At 40.9% G+C, this 17271-nt stretch overlaps 1 protein-coding gene across 1 annotated transcript in view; it reads left to right on the forward strand.

Annotated features, from left to right (window-relative positions):
- The first annotated feature begins 705 nt into the window (after positions 1-705).
- TKT (transketolase) overlaps positions 706-17271 on the forward strand; it is a 34748-nt gene continuing 18182 nt past the window's right edge. The window contains exons 1-4 of the mRNA XM_063291783.1: positions 706-912; positions 8074-8191; positions 9268-9381; positions 11136-11233. Of these exons, the coding sequence (XP_063147853.1) occupies positions 806-912; positions 8074-8191; positions 9268-9381; positions 11136-11233 (437 nt within the window). The 5' untranslated portion in view covers positions 706-805. The remainder of the gene's footprint in view (positions 913-8073; positions 8192-9267; positions 9382-11135; positions 11234-17271) is intronic.

The raw sequence follows: 17271 nt of genomic DNA on the forward strand, positions 1-17271 counted from the left end.
AAAGGAAATGGCAACAGCCGGAGCAATCAATACAAGGATTCAGAGGCATAACTTTCATCTGCTGTACAAGGAAATGGCGGATTAAACACGTATTTAAATCTCGGCAAAACGCCAACCTGTTTCCGTGAGGGGGCTACAACCCACACATCTGCCTAAAGCTAAGATCACTGCAAGCAATGAAACCTAAGAATAATCTCGCGGTGCACTGGACTGCAACGTTAACATTAAAAGAGAGGCGCAGGAACCGAGAGGAGCAAGGCGTTGCTGCTCACTAATTCACAAAATAAGAAACGGAGCGTGTCTGTGTTCCCGAGAGTTTAAAAATTACCCCTCCACACACACACACACACACACACAAAGCCCACCAGGAGGAAAACCAAGAGGCGCTTGGAAGCAAGGGAAAGCACGCCAGCCAGAAAAGAAGCGGGCGGTCTCTCTGGCAGGAGCCCCTCCAGCCCAGGCGCGCGAGTCCAAGCGAGGCTGGGGAAACAACTCCAGGGCGCCCGGGCGGGGAGTCCCTCTGCGCTCGCACCGTCGGCACTGCAGCCCTCGGCCCCTCGTGAACAAGCCGACGAGGCCCGGCGCCCACCGCTCTCCGGAAGCGGGGCCGCTCCCCACGGCCCGCTTTCCCGCCAGGCAGGCCCCGCCCATCCCAGAGCCAGCCGCGCTCTTTGGCCCCTCCTGCTGGCTAGCAGGACTTGGCTGAGCGGCTCCGCCTTCCCTCCGCCAGTCGCAGAGCTTGCCGCTGCCTCTCCAGCTCCTGCCTGTAACCCGAGCTCGCTGTCGGCCGCGTTCCTGTTTCTTCATGGAGGATTATCACAAGCCCGATCAGCAGACGCTGCAGGCCCTGAAGGACACGGCTAATCGCCTTCGCATCAACTCCATCAAGGCCACCACGGCGGCCGGCTCCGGGTGAGCAAAGGGGGCTGGGAGGGAGCGGCCGACGACAAGGCGCAGGAGAGGTGCAGGGCACACGCCGTCTCCTCGGGGAGGCCTGGCATCGCAGGTGCGGGGGGTCTGGCACGGGGGTAAACCCTTTGCAAACGCTCGGGTGAGCTCCTTTGTTCCTCCCTCCCTCCGCACGTGCTGTGGAGAGGAGGCTTGCCCAGCCCTTGCAGAAGAGCGTGAGAATTGGGAGCATCGTTCAAATTACTCGTGGAGGAGGGCGGCAGAAAAGGTCTTGGTGAAGAAAGCCTGCTTTACATTTTGATCATCCCCCAGGTCCTCACGGGAGCACCAATCTGCACCATTGCCTAGCGAAATATTCCGTGCCATCGTCCTCGTTCAAATAGCTGTTCAGAGGATTGCGGCTGTTTTCCTTCGTTTCTTTCCACCGTTCCCTTCCCTAGCAGATCAAACACATTCAACATCTGAAAATAGTAGCACTAAGGTTTTGTCTCTGATCAAATGCTGTAGTGCCATTATGCACATTTGTCTCACACTTCTGCAAAACCCTCCCCTCCCCCTTGTATCTAGATTGCTGAGTGTAGATGTATGAAGGAAACGTTGCCATCCTTAAAATGCCCTTTTGAATTCCTCTGCCACAATGGAACTTGATTGCTGCCCAGGAAATTGTTAAATATTAATGCAGAAAACCTACCTAGTCAGTTTGACTGTGGCTGCCCTTAAACTGAGTATCTCTGGATTGTAATCTGGCAATACTGTCATTTTGTTTAGTGGGGCATGTCTCAGAGAAATCATCCACCTTGCAACATGGCCAAGTTACAGTATTTCAGAATGGACTGGTGATCTCTAGTTTTACATCTGTCACTACTTCTACCTTAAACAAAAGTGGACAAAAATAAGATGATAATTTAGAAGATTTTGGATTGCACAAAAGGCTGCTTGTGGGGTAAAATTGTATTTTGAAACAGTGTTGAAACAGACTTTAGGTGTTGCTTATATTTCATAATGCCTGCAAGGAACAAATGTTGCTTGAGAACCTTCAACTGTCAGTTTCAGCTGTCACTTGCTTCAGTAGATGGTTTATTTGGGCATAAAAGCAGATGAGAAAATTACTTATAAAGCTAAGTTGCAGATAAAACATCTAATTTATTAATTATTTTGTTTCTGTTTGCTTGTGTAATGGAATGTTGGGAGAATGTGGAACTGTTACAAAAAGGATATCTCAGTCCTGGGAAAGTAGAAAATGTGAGAAAGAAGCTCAAAACAACTTTACCTTGATTGGGTTAGGTATAAGTTGAAACAAATAGTTTGACAGGCTTTGAGGATTCTGTTACTGTGCCTTAAGTATTTTCTTAAACTCCAAGTGACTCCTAGTAGACTTCTGGTCTACCTTGAAGGACAGACATCAATCTTGAAAGGATGTCAAAGCCCTTCTATACTTCAGCTTATATCTAACCCAATCAAGGCAGAGTTGTTTTGAATTGATTTCTCATGCTTTCTACTTCCCCAGGACCGAGATAGCTTTTTTGTAACAGCTCCACATCCTCCTGCTTGTGAGCAAGTTGTAAAAGAAAACTAAGGGGCAGAACCTGGGTAACTGTGGCTCTCTCTGGGCATAAGAGGTTCAGTGTGAAGAATGGCTCAAGTGTAGAAATGGCCTTGCAAACCAGTCTCCGCTCTAGGGGTCAAGAAGATGAACATTGGAGTGCCTTGCTAAACACCACTTGAAGAAAGGTTGTTGGGGTTCCCCTGGCAGGGCCATCCTGAAGAATCAGGTGTTGGGGTAAGTCAGGCTTGATCTGATACTGGAATCCAGCTCCCCTTCACACTGTGGTGGAAAGAACTAGTTGTTTTTTGTCCTTTAAGATCATCCACTGACAGCTTGACCTTTTTTGTGTGTGTGTGGGAGGGTGGGCAGGGTGAGATAATTGCTTAGGTTTTCTGGGATCTGGCAGATGTTGCCTCCTATATCAGTGCCTGCCAAACAGGTATAAGCACATACTTACACAGCTTTTCCACGTAAGTCCACTTTCCTGCATAAGTCTACAGGCATACAACTTTTCCTGCACAAATCCATTTCTTTCTCCTTCCCATTTAGCATTTTTTAAACATATCGTAGAGCACCAGAAAGCAAAATAATAAATAGTAAGATGCAAACCCCTGCAGTACATTTGTCTTCCATTTGGCGCCTGAAAGGGAGATGCACACCGCAGCCACTCCTCTCCACTGGCAAGGTCCTCCTGTCCTGCTCCCTTGTGGCATTAAAGAAGAGCTCTTCCTGGTTTTCTCTTCAGGGTGAGACTGCTTTTGTGGGGGAGGAAGAGGAAGATGATGAGCCAATGCAATTCTCTAATACAAAACTGATGGCAGCAGCAACTTTTGCTGGGCTACTGACATGTTCCCCTTTCTCTTGTAACTTTTAAATCCAGTGGGATTTTCCCTCCAGTTCCCCTTTCCTCCTGGTGGCTCTTTGAAAAAAGGGAAAAATCCATTTTCTCCCAGACCACATTGTGAAGAGAAAGCTTATCTGAGGAGCAGTGACAATGAACTTTTGCAACAGCCCCCTTCCTAACTATTAAAATGGGAGGGAGGCAATTTGCTTAATGAAGGGCTTAAAACATTCATGTACTCCACACCCTATGCATTAAGTAACAATGGAAAGGTTCTGGAGAAATACTCATTATCATCTTACTCAGAACAGATTTTCAGCCAAACAAATCCTTGCCAGTTACTTTTTAGGTTGACTGATCTAGGTTGACAGCTTAAAAAAGAAAAAAAAATTGCAGAGGCCAGGGTTCGGATCTCCCCCTTGGCCATTTCAGTCTGTGGACCGAATATCCAAAATCCACCTTTCAGTTTGGGCATGGTCTATTTAAAGCTACATGTTCCATATACAGAAAGCTTTGTGCACAGAATGTTCTGCGCATCCATAATAGAAAGAAAACATAAGAACACCAAGTTGATAGGAAAAAAAAAATGTTTTAGGCTACATTATTGCTAATTTTGTGTCTCTCAGTGAAAAATTCCTGGAGAATTACAAATGAAGTGGGATATAACCAAAATGCCTGCTGTCCCAAATGATCAGTTTATTCAGGCTTCTGTTGTGAGAGAGGTTATTTTCAGCTCTGCTGCCTGCAGATTCTGGAATAAGCCTAATTTTGACTGCATTCAGTGAATATTTGTTTTTTAATATATAAAAATAAGGCTTAAATATAAGATTGAAACATTTATCTATATTTCTTACCTCTTTCACCTTTTTCTAAAGTAAATAAATTGGGTGAAGTTCTTAATATTAGAGGGAAATGTTATTCTACACTGAAATGTATTTGTTTAGTATGTTTTATTCAAGTATTAATATTCCAAAATGAAAATCTTATTCTGCTTTAGGATTTTTGTATTGTGTTTTGTGATTATTTTTCATATGAAAAAGTGGGACATATATTTTACAAATAAGATTAAATAAGCAATTTAGCTTCTAGTTCAGTGTTTCTCACCCTTGGCCACTTGAAGATGTGTGGGCTTCAACTCCCAGAATTCCCCAGCCAGCTCAGGTTACATCTTCAAGTGGCCGAGGTTGAGAAACACTGTTCTAATCAATTTGCTTTCAACAAGGAAATAGCTGCAAAGGGATAGCTTGTTACCTCTTCACTCTTACCATCACAAATATACATACTGTATAAAATATAGCATTGAACTATTGACACAATTCTTCTGTAGAAGGTATGACTTAACTTGTGAGAAATAAGGTGAGTTACAGTGGAAAAATGAAGAAATAGGAAATTACTAAAATTAAACCACCACTCTATGAAGCAGAACTATTGTGTTCCTTTGAAGGAAGTTGTACTTCATATTGTCAATGTGTTGTTGCAATATGTATCAAAACAGTATCCATTTTATTTTCTAAAGCCAGATTTCCACAGTTGTTAATGAGTACTGTGACAGACTTGTAGTTTTTTTTTATGATAGAGCTGGACTGAAGGGAGAACGCTTTCGGAGAAGAGTTAAGAATTCCCCAGCTAGATAGATATGGGAGTTTAAGGAAATTCAGTGTGGCTAGGAGCATCTTCTGTAACTGGAAAAAAGCCATGGATAAGGCTTTTATAGAGCATCAGTGTTTTTGTCAAGCCCTTATTGGTGTGGCATCATAGGCAGTCTCAATTATTGCTTCCATTTTCAGTGTCTGGAATGATGCACACTTGTTGCTTGTCATAGGTGTGCAGTTTTAGTCAAGTTTGTGATTCATACTTGTAAATGCAAGATCTTATAAAGTTGTGGCTACTTACTGTACACTTTCAAGTTATTTTTCATTTCCTTTGGCCATTTTTGTCTTAGCATAATTTCCCCTGCCTCTGGTGGATTTTTGCTTAGTCGACTGTGTGTGCTGAACAGGAGTTTTAGCATGCAACTCTGTTTATTTTGGGTGGGTTGAAAGTGCTTTTGTGTTAATGCAAACAGTTTGGGTGTCTTAGGACTAATAGAATTTTATCATTGAGTCACTGTTGTTTTTTCAGAGAGAAAAAGAACAACTGGTCGAAGGAGTATTTTAAAGGAGAATTTCCTTTAAGATAATTTTTAAAAGCCCTATCTTTAGAAGTAGGTTACATTTTTAAAGTTTATGTTTACATATGGAAACTGAACATATATAAATCATAGTTTTCATAAGAACTTGTGATTTATTAAGTTTCAAAGCTTAGAGCATATGTTGGTTTATAAACTGGATTCCAGTGATGGGTAGAGCCTGAAATAAAATCTATCTATTCTAAGACATGGGTTTTAAATACCTCAGTTCATCTGGAAAACCTTGTACAAGATAATAGAAATTGTACAGCTTTTTTTCCTGTAACATCACTTTTCTTGCAATCAAATTCTAAACTGGTAGTTCAGCCCACTATATTTAATGGGACTTGCATTCCTAGTAATCAGAACTATAAACATAAACATTTATTTCCCAACGAGTTCATTAACTCGTTTTCAGTATTTCTTTTTATTATTAATTCAGCTTTATAATGCTGTCATTTAAAATGTTAACAATATTATAGAAGTCTTCTACCATAGTCAAATAAAAAAATCTGTTTATCTAAGAATAAATGCCCAGAGCTATATTAGTTGCTTATAGCAGTGCATCTTCAAAAGTGAGCTCTACTCCACAAAAGCCTGTGCCAGAATAAATATATTAATTTTTAAGAGTCGATACTGGCCCTGAGTAGCATCTATTGCCTGATTTTTTTGTAAACTGTTTTAATCTGTGTTTCTTTCCTTCTACTTGTTCACCACTAGGTTTGTTAAAACCTTTTCCCCAGAGCAGCAGTTCTTTAGAGAGATGGTTAAGTATAAAATTTATAAGATTTAAGAAATGGGCATTAAGCAAGCATGTTAGGATTATTGATTAACTGCCATGTATAAACATACATACTAATATGTGATGACTCCTGTCTTAAATCAACTTCCTATTGTGCAAGTACTTACCAAGGGATGGGCACTAACCTTTGTTTCATTTTTCAAAAGTGTTTGCATGTGTTTCAAAAATTATTAGCATGTGTGATACTTATAAAGGGATTAGTTTTAGGATATAATATGTAATTGATATCATGATCACAAAGATATTTTACAGAGTTATAGTGATGTCACTTGACTTGTATAACATACTTTTGATTTTTGTAGTGTTAAAATGCTAACAAGTAAAAGAAATGAAATTATGCTATGGGATGTAATTGACTTTATACTATAAATAGGGTATTTTACTAAGGCAGTACGGAGTAATATTTAAATCCACTAGTTGATCTGCAGTTACACTGAATCATTACAAAAATGTATTGAAGTATTTATTTTATATTCAGACAAATAAATCTGCAATCCACAGCATGCCTTTCCAGCCAGAAGGTACTAGAGAGGTAGATTTTACTGGAGCAGACAATTCTGAAGGCAATGAGGACCCAAGCCGTAAAAGGCTTCATAGAAAATAACTAGTACTTGAATTGGACATAGAAGCCAACTGGCAACTAACACAGCTTCTGCAAAATATGTGTTGCTGTACTGTTCTGGTTCTTTCCAGTCAGCATGTGGGCCACTGCATTTTTGTGTCAGCTGTCCAAATCGCCCAGTGTACACTGAATTGCAGTAATCCAGGTGAGAGATGATGAGGAGAGGCATCACTGTTGGCCAGTGCTTGCAACAACTGGAGACATTTGTGGGGTGCAACTGAAAGAATACTATAAATGTAAGGAAATAAATATATGAATGGTGATAATATTTAAAATGGAGATAGTGTTTAGAAAGTAAGAGAATATACGGGTACTGCAAAAGGTACTGGGTGTACCTTTTGCAAGCCTCTTTCACCATGCTTTTCCTGGAAAGCAACTGGAAAATTAAACAGTTTTTAAATGAAAATGTCTGCGTGCATCTATCACTATAAAATATGTATACAAGTATTCCTTGACTTACGATCATAACAGGGACTGGAAAAATTCATTGTTAAGTGGTGTGATCGTTAAGTGAGGCAACAGTGACTGCATCCGATTTTACATTTTTTGTGACAGTTGTTAAGCAAATCACACAGTCGTTAAATGAATCACATGGTTCCCCATTGATTTTGCTTGTCGGAAGCCAGCTGGGAAGGTCGCAAATGGCAATCACGTGGCCCCAGGATGCTGTTGTAAATACATGCCAGTTGCCAAGCACCCAAATTTTGATCAAGTGACCGTGGGGTTGCTGTGATGGTCATAAGTGCAAGGACCAGTTGTAAGTCACATTTTTCAGTGCCGTCATAACCTCAAACGGTTGCTAAACAAATGGTCATAATTCGAGGACTACCTCTATATTATTAGGGATTGTTGTGTTCTTTATAAGAGAAGAGGATTTCTCCTACTTAAAAGATTACAGAAAACAGATTCAACTATTTATTAGGTAGACTTCATTAACACAGCAATTGCTGATTCTGATAGTACTAAAAAAAGAGAAGGGTGTTTCTGTTAATAAAGATAATATTTAAATATCCATTTTAGATAAAATAAGACAAGAATCTGCATTCACTTAAGATAGTATTAATACATACTTCATATGACACATTTTTAGTAGAAGACTAGAAAATGGGCATGCTGGCATTTCACTTATGGATTGTTACTTGACAAGAAGCTGCTATTGTAATATTTCATGTACTTTGACTTCCAGCCATCCCACATCATGTTGCAGTGCTGCCGAAATTATGTCTGTACTGTTTTTTCACACTATGAGATATAAACCACAAGACCCCAGACATCCCAGCAATGACCGATTTGTTCTTTCCAAGGTAAGAGCTAGAACTCTTTATGCAGTATTTTCCCAGTTTTCTAGAGGGTAGTTTTGATTGAATATTCAATTTCTTAACATTAGTGGAGGAGAATAAATTCCTCTGCAGAATTTTTATATAATGGTATAAACAACATGAAAGCATTTCTGTACTGACTTCTGGATTTTTGGCACCAAATCTTTATTGAACTGTTTGGAATTGATTCAAATCCATTAAAAAAATTTTTTTTCAATCCGTTCAATCGAGTCCAATTCTCGAAGACTGCCTGGACAAGTCCCTGCAGTTTTCTTGGCAAAATTTTTCAGAAGTGGTTTGCCACTGCCTCTGTCCCAGGGCCGAGAGAAAGTGACTGGCCCAAGGTCACCCAGCTGGGTTTGTGCCCAAGGTGGGACTTGAACTCACGGTCCCCCGTTTCTAGCCTGCTGCCTTAACCACTAAACCAAATTGGCTCTCCCAGAAAAATTAGCCATCCCTTAATCCAGTTCAGACAGATGAGGCAAACTGAGTGACCTTTACATTTCTTTGGCAATTCACTATTGCTGAAAAGATGAGGAATAGTCTTATTCTTGTTGGAGAGAAATAAATAAGCAAATCAGAAAGTTTCGTGGATTTTATATTAAGAGTTATATGGGATTCTGTGTATAAATAAAATGCAGGGTTGTTATGGCCATTATCTTCTCCTCAGCTTTTTTTGTCAACCATTTTTGCAGTTATAGATGCTGCCTCCCCTGTTAATTTCCTTTATTGCTCATTAACTCTAGGTGGGCTTTCCATTCTCACATTTGTATTGTTTTTCTGTTCCTGTTTCTGAGACATATTTCATTGTCATTTCTAGAACTACTGGGCTCATCTTCTATCAAGCCACTGCCCTTTCCTTCTGTTATTAGTTTACTTTCCCTTTCTCAATTTTTCAGTCTTTTTCTAAACTAGCCTCCTGGACAGGAATTGTGCCATCTGTGTTTTTGTATATTGTTTTGCAGATTATTCGAACCATCAATGTGATAACAGCTGTTTCATGGTATGGTGTTCTTTCTAAGATGTTCTGTAAATCCTAGAGCTTCGCTTTCTTCTTGCAGGGTCACGCAGCACCAATCTTGTATGCTGTCTGGGCTGAGGCAGGCTTCGTTCAGGAATCGGAGTTGCTGAAACTGAGAAAAATTGATTCCATTTTGGAAGGTCATCCTGTGCCTGTAAGTGTTTTAGAAAGCACAGAGTCTCCTGATAAACTGATGTTTCAGTGACTTTCACAAAAGCTTCTATGCTCCATGTGTAGTGATTTTAGCCAATAAAAATTAAAGTGAAATTAAGGAATTTTCAGTGAATTAATTCAAAGAAAAAAGACTACTGCAAAACCTTGTTTTAATGAACTAATTATGGAGAGGAGGTGCTTGTTATTTACCAATGTATGTTAAATAAAGTATGTTGTGGCAATTTACATAATTTACTTGACGACATCTTGACACAAATGACAATATTTACATCAATTAATGTCAATAGGCAAATGATGTTAATTGCCACAGTGACAAATTTAGCCATGGTCAAACTCTCTTATTTAGGGTTTGGGCTGAGTTAGGGTTTCTGTATTACTTTGCTGCCACTGCGTGGTTTTGCAGCCCAGGTATGGTAGTCCTACTACATGATTCCTGATGTTTTTATTCACTCCATATACTGCCATTGCTTACCCAGGATCCAAAAATCTAGTTTGATCTTTGGGATACAGGTAGTCCTCAACTTAGGACAGCAATTGGGACAGGAATTTCCATTGCTAAGCAATGTGGTCGTAAAGCACGACCACATTGCCTAGCAGCGGCAATCCCTGCAGTTCCGGTTGCCATCATTAACTGAATCCCTTGGTTGTTAGGCAAGGCAACTTCCTGCCAGCTTCCCAGAACCAAAGTCAGTGGGGAAGCTGGCAGGAAGTTGCAAGTCCCAGGCCAGCAGGCAGGTAAGTGGCTGCTGCAAGGTGGAGGAGGGAGTGAAGGGTGCTCAGGGGTGCAGGGGAGGCGCAGCAAGACTCAGGGAGGGTCACAAGGGTGCGAGGTGGTGTGCAAGAAGTGCGGCAAGGGTGCATGAATGGCTGGCGTGGAGCAAGCACAGAGGGGCTGGGGGAGGGTGCAAGGGTGGGGGAGACTTATCCCAGAAATTTGTGACCTTCCCTGCTGGCTCCCCATTGACTTTCTGAGGAAGCCAGCAGGGAAGGTTGCAAATGGTGATCATGTGATCGCAGGGTGCTGCAACCAGTTGTAAGTGCAATCCAGTTGCCAACTGCCCAGATCGTGATCACGTGACCACAAGGAAGCTGGGACAGTCGGAACTCCAAGGACTGTCATAACTTCAAATGGTTGCTGAATGAATAGTCATAGGTTGAGGACTACCTGTATTCCCGTTTCCATGTAGAAGAATAAACACAAGGAGATGTAGATGCTCTGTTCTGCTTTGTCCAGCATCATCTGCAAAGCAGCATTGTGAAATTGCAATACAAGTTCTGCCTCTTTTGGATATGCATGCAAAGTCGCAATACATACAGAAGAGAGGCAGAGCTTATGTTGCAACACTACAATGCACTGTTCATCAACTAACTCCTCTGGTCCCCCCCTCCCCCCCGAATGCCACTCACTTTGTCTCTGGACTGATGTAAAAGAGAACAGGTTGCTTAACAAAATCATTACTGTGTTCTCTCAGGAACACCAAATGAAACTAAAATGTTCCCTCCCTCTAATTCTTACTCTGGATACATTCTTAATTCATGAGAATATAGTAATATGACCAGTGCAACTGGCCCATTTTTAATTATATTTGTTAATAAATATATTCTGTTAATATATTATATTGGCAGAAAATAGAACTATAAATATTCATCAGGTATTCATGGCAAAGAATCGAAGTTTTAGTATTTGCAAATTGGGGATCCTGTTTGTTGTATTGTAACCTCCTTGTTTTTTAGAAACAAGCTTTCACTGATGTGGCTACTGGATCACTTGGCCAAGGATTGGGTGCTGCGTGTGGTATGGCTTATACTGGGAAATACTTCGACAAAGCCAGGTAATTTGAGTTTTAACTCACCTAAATTGCATGAAATCACATAAAAATGAGCAGAGTGTAACTGCCTGATGATCACTAATGATGTTTCCTTTCACAGTCCACTTCCACTTTTAGATTTATTTCTAAGATTGCAGATAATGGTAACATCCTAAATAGTACAAATGTGAATGAGACTTTTAGCTCTGCATGCAGCTCCTTTTCAGTTGCATGAATGAACAAACTTCAAAGTCTTCTTTTAACTCTTGGTTACGTGTTGTTTTAATTTGGAAACTATGATTAATATATATCAGTTCTTAACCAATTAGCTCTATGAATACCGGGGTGGCTTTGCTCTTAATTTGATTACAGCTAGCATACCGTCCTCAGATTGCAATGATCGTTTTTTCTCTGTCTCTGTCCAGATATACTGTATTTCTGTAAGAATGTTAGTATTAATTGTAAAATGACTTGGTTTAGGCAAAAGCAATTTGTAATCTTTAGTTTGCACGATGGGGCTTTTGTTCAAAAGTTGTTATGGAAATATCACAATGTAGAACAAAAGTGGGTGTGGAGAAATAATAGAGGTATTGTGCAATCTTTTGATTGCTCAAAGGAACAAATGTTTGGCAATAAATCATTATTGGCATGAAACTCTTCACATGTTTTAAAAGAAAATGGATATCTAAAGGCATGTCTGCACTGGAAAGTTAATATATTTTACAGTGTTGAGTAGATGTAATTTTAAGCTGTACGTTTAACTAGCCTGAGAGCATTTTTTGAACAGTGATTGGCTAGTTTTAATGTAGTCTGACCAATGATATTCTTAGAAAATGTTTTTCTGCTTATTGTTTGTTTGCTATTTCCATACAATGCTGAAAGTAGCTAGCATTTGGTAAGATTGTAACTTAATTGCGCTTAGGTTGCAAATATTTTTAATTTCTGCTGCCATTTTAGTGTACTCATGTTATACCCACACAGACCTGTATATAATTCGTATACTGATGTTTGGGCAGATTGACAAATCTTGGCAGAAGCAATGCAACCTTCTAAAAATAATTGGAAAAAATATGCATGCATCCAAACGATCACTTGTAATTTGCTTTAATTCATGAAATGCTAATGCTATGAGAAGATCACTGAGGTAGCCAGCTTTTTTACTCTATATGCCTCCTGAATCTTTAACAGCTGTGTGGTAGATTAAAATTGGTGATGCCTTTCCCACAAGAGGGACAGGACTTTTGAATTTCAACCAGTTTAGTATGGAAGTTCTACCAGAAAAAAAAGTCAGTTTTCTTCCAGCCAATACTTGCAATAGCAACATCTCCCTTAAGAAATGCTAACTTCACATTAGCTCTCTAACCTTTGCTATACATACTGGTAGTTGACACAATATGTAGGACTAAGCCAATCATCAGAGGGTACTTGCTTTGTCAAAGTTTTGAGCAAAGAATTCCCTTTAAGTTCTTTATGAAGCAGTATTTCACTTCTAACAGTGAAATAAGATAATCATACAGAGGCTCTAGAGCACGGTCTTTCAACCTTGGCAACTTTAAGATGTGTGGACCATCCTAACCTGGGGAATTCTGGGAGCTAAAGCCCACACATCTTACAAGTTGCCAAGGTTGAGAAACACAGCTGTAGAGTAACCCTTTCCTACAGCATTGGCCAAAGTGCTTTCAGGTTGGGATGCTTCAGCATTGCTGTGGGAGTTTCTGCAGGGCGCACCAAAGCCACCACCTGGTGCTTCCTCCCCTGGTCTTCCAGACTAGGCAGCTTTGGCATGTGCTGACCAAAGCTGTTCAGTCTGAAAATATTTTGGCTGGTCTAAAATCCGCCTTTTCCCAAAGGACTGACCCAACTGGTTTGAGGATAATGAATTGTCTTGTCAAGTTGAATCTTGTAACCACTTTGGTCAAGGAAATCCTGTTACCTCTACAGCACAAAGCTCTTTGTGAAAGTGAAGCTCAGTCACTACACACAGGCCTGGTCATCTCTACCATTTTGTAATAAAGATGGAGAGAATATAATATATGCGTCATTTGAACACTGTCTCCAGATGATTCATGCCAAGTAAACAAAACCCTTTGCTATATGGAAAGACGAACCTGGAGGGAGTATTTCTTCCCAACCCGAAGTATAACAGGCTATTAACTTCAAAGCTTTTGAGAAGGATGCCCTTTTCCCCTTGAAGTAGGGCTGATAACTGCTTTATTGTACGTGAATAATATATTAATATAACCAATGAATTAAACAAATACTGCAGCCATACAACATTTTGTACATGTTGTTGGAGTTCAAGGCAATCCTACACAGTACTTGTTTGTGGTAGGCAACAGAATAATTAATATATTATAATAATATATTTATATTATAATTTGTAATAGTATAATAATATATTGTAGTCAGTTGTATGTCTCCTATTCTCAAGGCTCTAGGCAGCTTGCAATGATAAAAGAAGTCCTACCATTGCTAGCCGCCTAGGTGGAGTATTCCACACCAAAGATCCAGCAGAAAAGCAAAGATCTTACAGACTTCCTAAATTTTAATAGGGTGGAGGCCATCCTGAACTTGGGGAGGCAAGCTGCTCCAAAGTAAGGGGACTGCTACTAGGAAGATGATCCTCTAGGGCTCCTGCAGTGCTACCTCCTCACTGCCATGTACTGGCTGGCCAGATTGTTTCTGGAGAAGATAGTTTCAACAGATAGGTTTTGTAAGTAACAATTGGACTTGGAAGCCTATTGGCAACTAATAATATATACAAAGTATAGGTGTTACTCTACTAAACTTGTTAACACCAGTCAGCAGGTAGGCAGGCAACAACATTTTGTGCTAGCTCTAGTTTCCAGGTCACCTTTAAGGACAGATACTTGCAAAACAAATTGCAGGAGTCTAACCGACAGATGACAAGAACATGAGTCACTGTTGTCACTCCTTCCTGGTCCAGGAACAGTTGCAACTGGTAAACCAGCTGAGGTGGCTGAAGGTTTTCCTGATCACAGCCTCCACCTTCTGTCTTAGCAGGAGCTGTGCAGAAACCCCAGATTGTGCACCTGCTTATTCAGGGGAAGTGCAACCCCATCCAGAACAATAGATGGAATACAGTTTCTCTAACAACAGTAATTCTAAGATACTGGGCTTTGGTCACATCAAATAAGACCACGTTTTGCTGATTCATTTGGTATGGACAGGCATTGATGCTTCGTTGTTCTTATCACCACAATGTAGGCTCAAACTTGAGCTCATACTCATGTCTAGTCATCTTTGCTCTTTGTCTTTTGCCAGCATTCCTCAGGCACTTCACTTGCTGAAGCATTCTGGATCAGCACACCATTACAGACCACTTGGGAGCAATGCTAACCATTACCCTGGAAGATTTCCCCATCTCCACTGGAAGCCAGTTAATTCTATAAAATTCTTGGGACAGACCATCTTAAAAGGTCTGTCCCCCCTTTTGGAATTTGGTGGTATCTGTGATCCTAAAGGTGATTGGTGATCTGGCCATAGCAAAAGATTGATTTAAATCTAATCAACCATCAACAACAACAGGTTGCTTCCAAGTGCAGTTCAAGGTGCTTGTAGTTACCTTTAAAGCCCTACATTGCTTGGAGCTGGGTTACTTAGAGGGCTGTCCCTTCCCAGTTGTGTCTACTCATCCTGTCTGATCTGGCAAGGAGGGGCATGCTGCAGGTACCGTCAGACAAGGAGTGTCGGCTAGCGGGGCCCTGTAGGAGAGCCTTTTCTGCCATGGCACCCACTCTAGAATATCAGCCCTCTAAAGATTAGGTTGGCTCCAAATCTGCTGCCCTTTTGCAAGGCCTTGAAAACTTGGTTCCTTGATAGAGCCTGTCTCCTGGTTATGTTGAAGGCTTTTGTATGATTCTCTGGCTGTTGTGTGTTTATTTGTTGTTTTATTTTGTATTTGTATATATTTTTTATTTATGTTAATGTTGTGAGCTACCCAGAATCATGTACCTGAGTTATTTATTTATTTATCAAGCTTTATCACCGCCCATCTCCCTCCCAAGGATAGAGATAGGCAGCCATATAAATCAATTTAATAAATGAATAAATAAAATAAACATACTGGTTACTGCAAGTTGAACACTACATGTAGTTCATGGTCCCCAGTGTGGATTAGAGCCATGATCACTTGGGACAAGCCCAGGTAATAGCAGCCTCAGACCCCACCCCTGAGTACACAGAGCGTAGGTGAATCCAACATCAGCCTGGCAATTAGGTCAAGCAGCTTGGGAAGGGAGCTTGCTGCGCAATGTGGGCCAGTACACTTCAGAAATAGAATCTCATATATGGCCACCTGAGGAATGATACACCTGGACAACATCAGGTTCTCATGTAATATTTTCACCATCCCTTGTCTGTAGCCTTGGTATCAAGGCTACTGTACCACCTGAAACCTGGCTGGGGAGATCTGAAATAAAGGAAGCCCTCCATTTTGCCCACCCAAGTCTTGGTAATACGTTGGGAAGTCGGCTCTCTCCTCCACCCCTAAATTCTGGAAGAGCAGGGGCTTGGCATTCAGCACAATCAACCTCAAGCTAAAGCCTTCAGGGATTCTATATCCAGAGCCTGGGTTGAGTCTGGGAGGCCAGAAGAGAGGGTTGAAAACAAATTTCCTATAACTCTTCAATTGTAATGCCCACCCCGCTTCTAATCATATTTCCTGTGCCTGTCACCACTATGATCCTTCCCCCACTCTCCAGCCCCCATCACTCCCTCTAGCTTCTCCCAACTTTCATCCCTGACATTGTTTCTAACACCGAAGTGGTCCCTCTTGTGTCTACCGAGAGGTTATGTGGATGTCCTCTCACTAGCTGTACCCTCTGCCTGCTCTTCCCTCCTCTGGCTCCTGGACTCCCTGCCCTGGCTTCTCTCCAGGGGGGTAGGGTGCCACATTGTCCTCCCTGTCTCTTACCCAAGCTGGGATCTCCCTTTTTTCCTTCCTGTTTCTTACCCAAGCTGGGATCTTCCTTCTTTTCTTTTTCTTTTGCTTTTTAGAGGCAGGAACTGCGCCCCCTTCCCCTGCCCCAGGAGAGAGGAATTTTTATCTGATAACCAAGAAGGGTGGTGCTTCTTCCCATAGCTGAGACCAGGAAGGGAAAGATTAAACCATTCTTTGAATGGAAAGAATGCTCACAGCACGTGTTATTTGTTAAAACCAACTTCAAGCAATTAGTATTGTATTTGTTCTGGAGGGATGAAATTAAAGGTGTCATTTCTCTGCTGATATGGGGAAATACAGATACAATTTGCCATACTGAAATGAGGAAGTAAGCTGTGCTTATTCTGTGGAAGAGCTGCAGTTTCTCAATAGTTTTGCTGAGTCACAGTGATGGTGCTTTAACAGGCAGCGAGCTTTACAATCATTGTTAGAACAGCTTATTTCCTAAAACTTTCTTCTCTAATTGACATTAATGTGTCATAACCTCTCTTAAAATATTCATTGGTGTTATTATAAGATAGGGGCTGTAAGTAGGCAACAATTCATATTTCTGATTGTTCTTGATGCTCTTAATTGATTTCTTCACAAATGGTCAGGACTCTTAATTGCAACACTTCAAGGGGAGAAAGAAAAGAAAGAAAAATATTAATGTTAGCTACTCTAGGAGGGCTTGAATTTAGTTCTCAATAATCCCTGGGCAGAGCTGAATTATATTTGATCACAACTTGTTTCTGTTATTGTCAGAACTGAATTAAAATGTATGTTCTCATAGGTAAAATTTTGGAGTCATTCCTCATTAGGGATCCTTAGCATAACTCAGCCTTTGCTATATAGGTGCCGTGTATTGCTTGCTTCCCTGCTTTGTTTGATTTATATCCTGCCTTTCATACAGGAATTCATAAAGCATACATAATAATCACTCCTCCCATTTTCCCCTACAACAACGACCCTGTGAGGTAGATTGGGCTGAGAGTGACTGGCCCAAAGTCACCCAGTGTGCGTCTGAAGCTGAGAGTTGACTACTGGGTCTCATCATTCCTAGTCAGCACTTATATGCTGTCGTGACTCCCACTACTGTGATGGCTAATACAGTGCTCTG

The sequence above is a fragment of the Candoia aspera genome, chromosome 2 (assembly GCF_035149785.1).
Source record: "Candoia aspera isolate rCanAsp1 chromosome 2, rCanAsp1.hap2, whole genome shotgun sequence".
NCBI lineage: Eukaryota > Metazoa > Chordata > Lepidosauria > Squamata > Boidae > Candoia > Candoia aspera.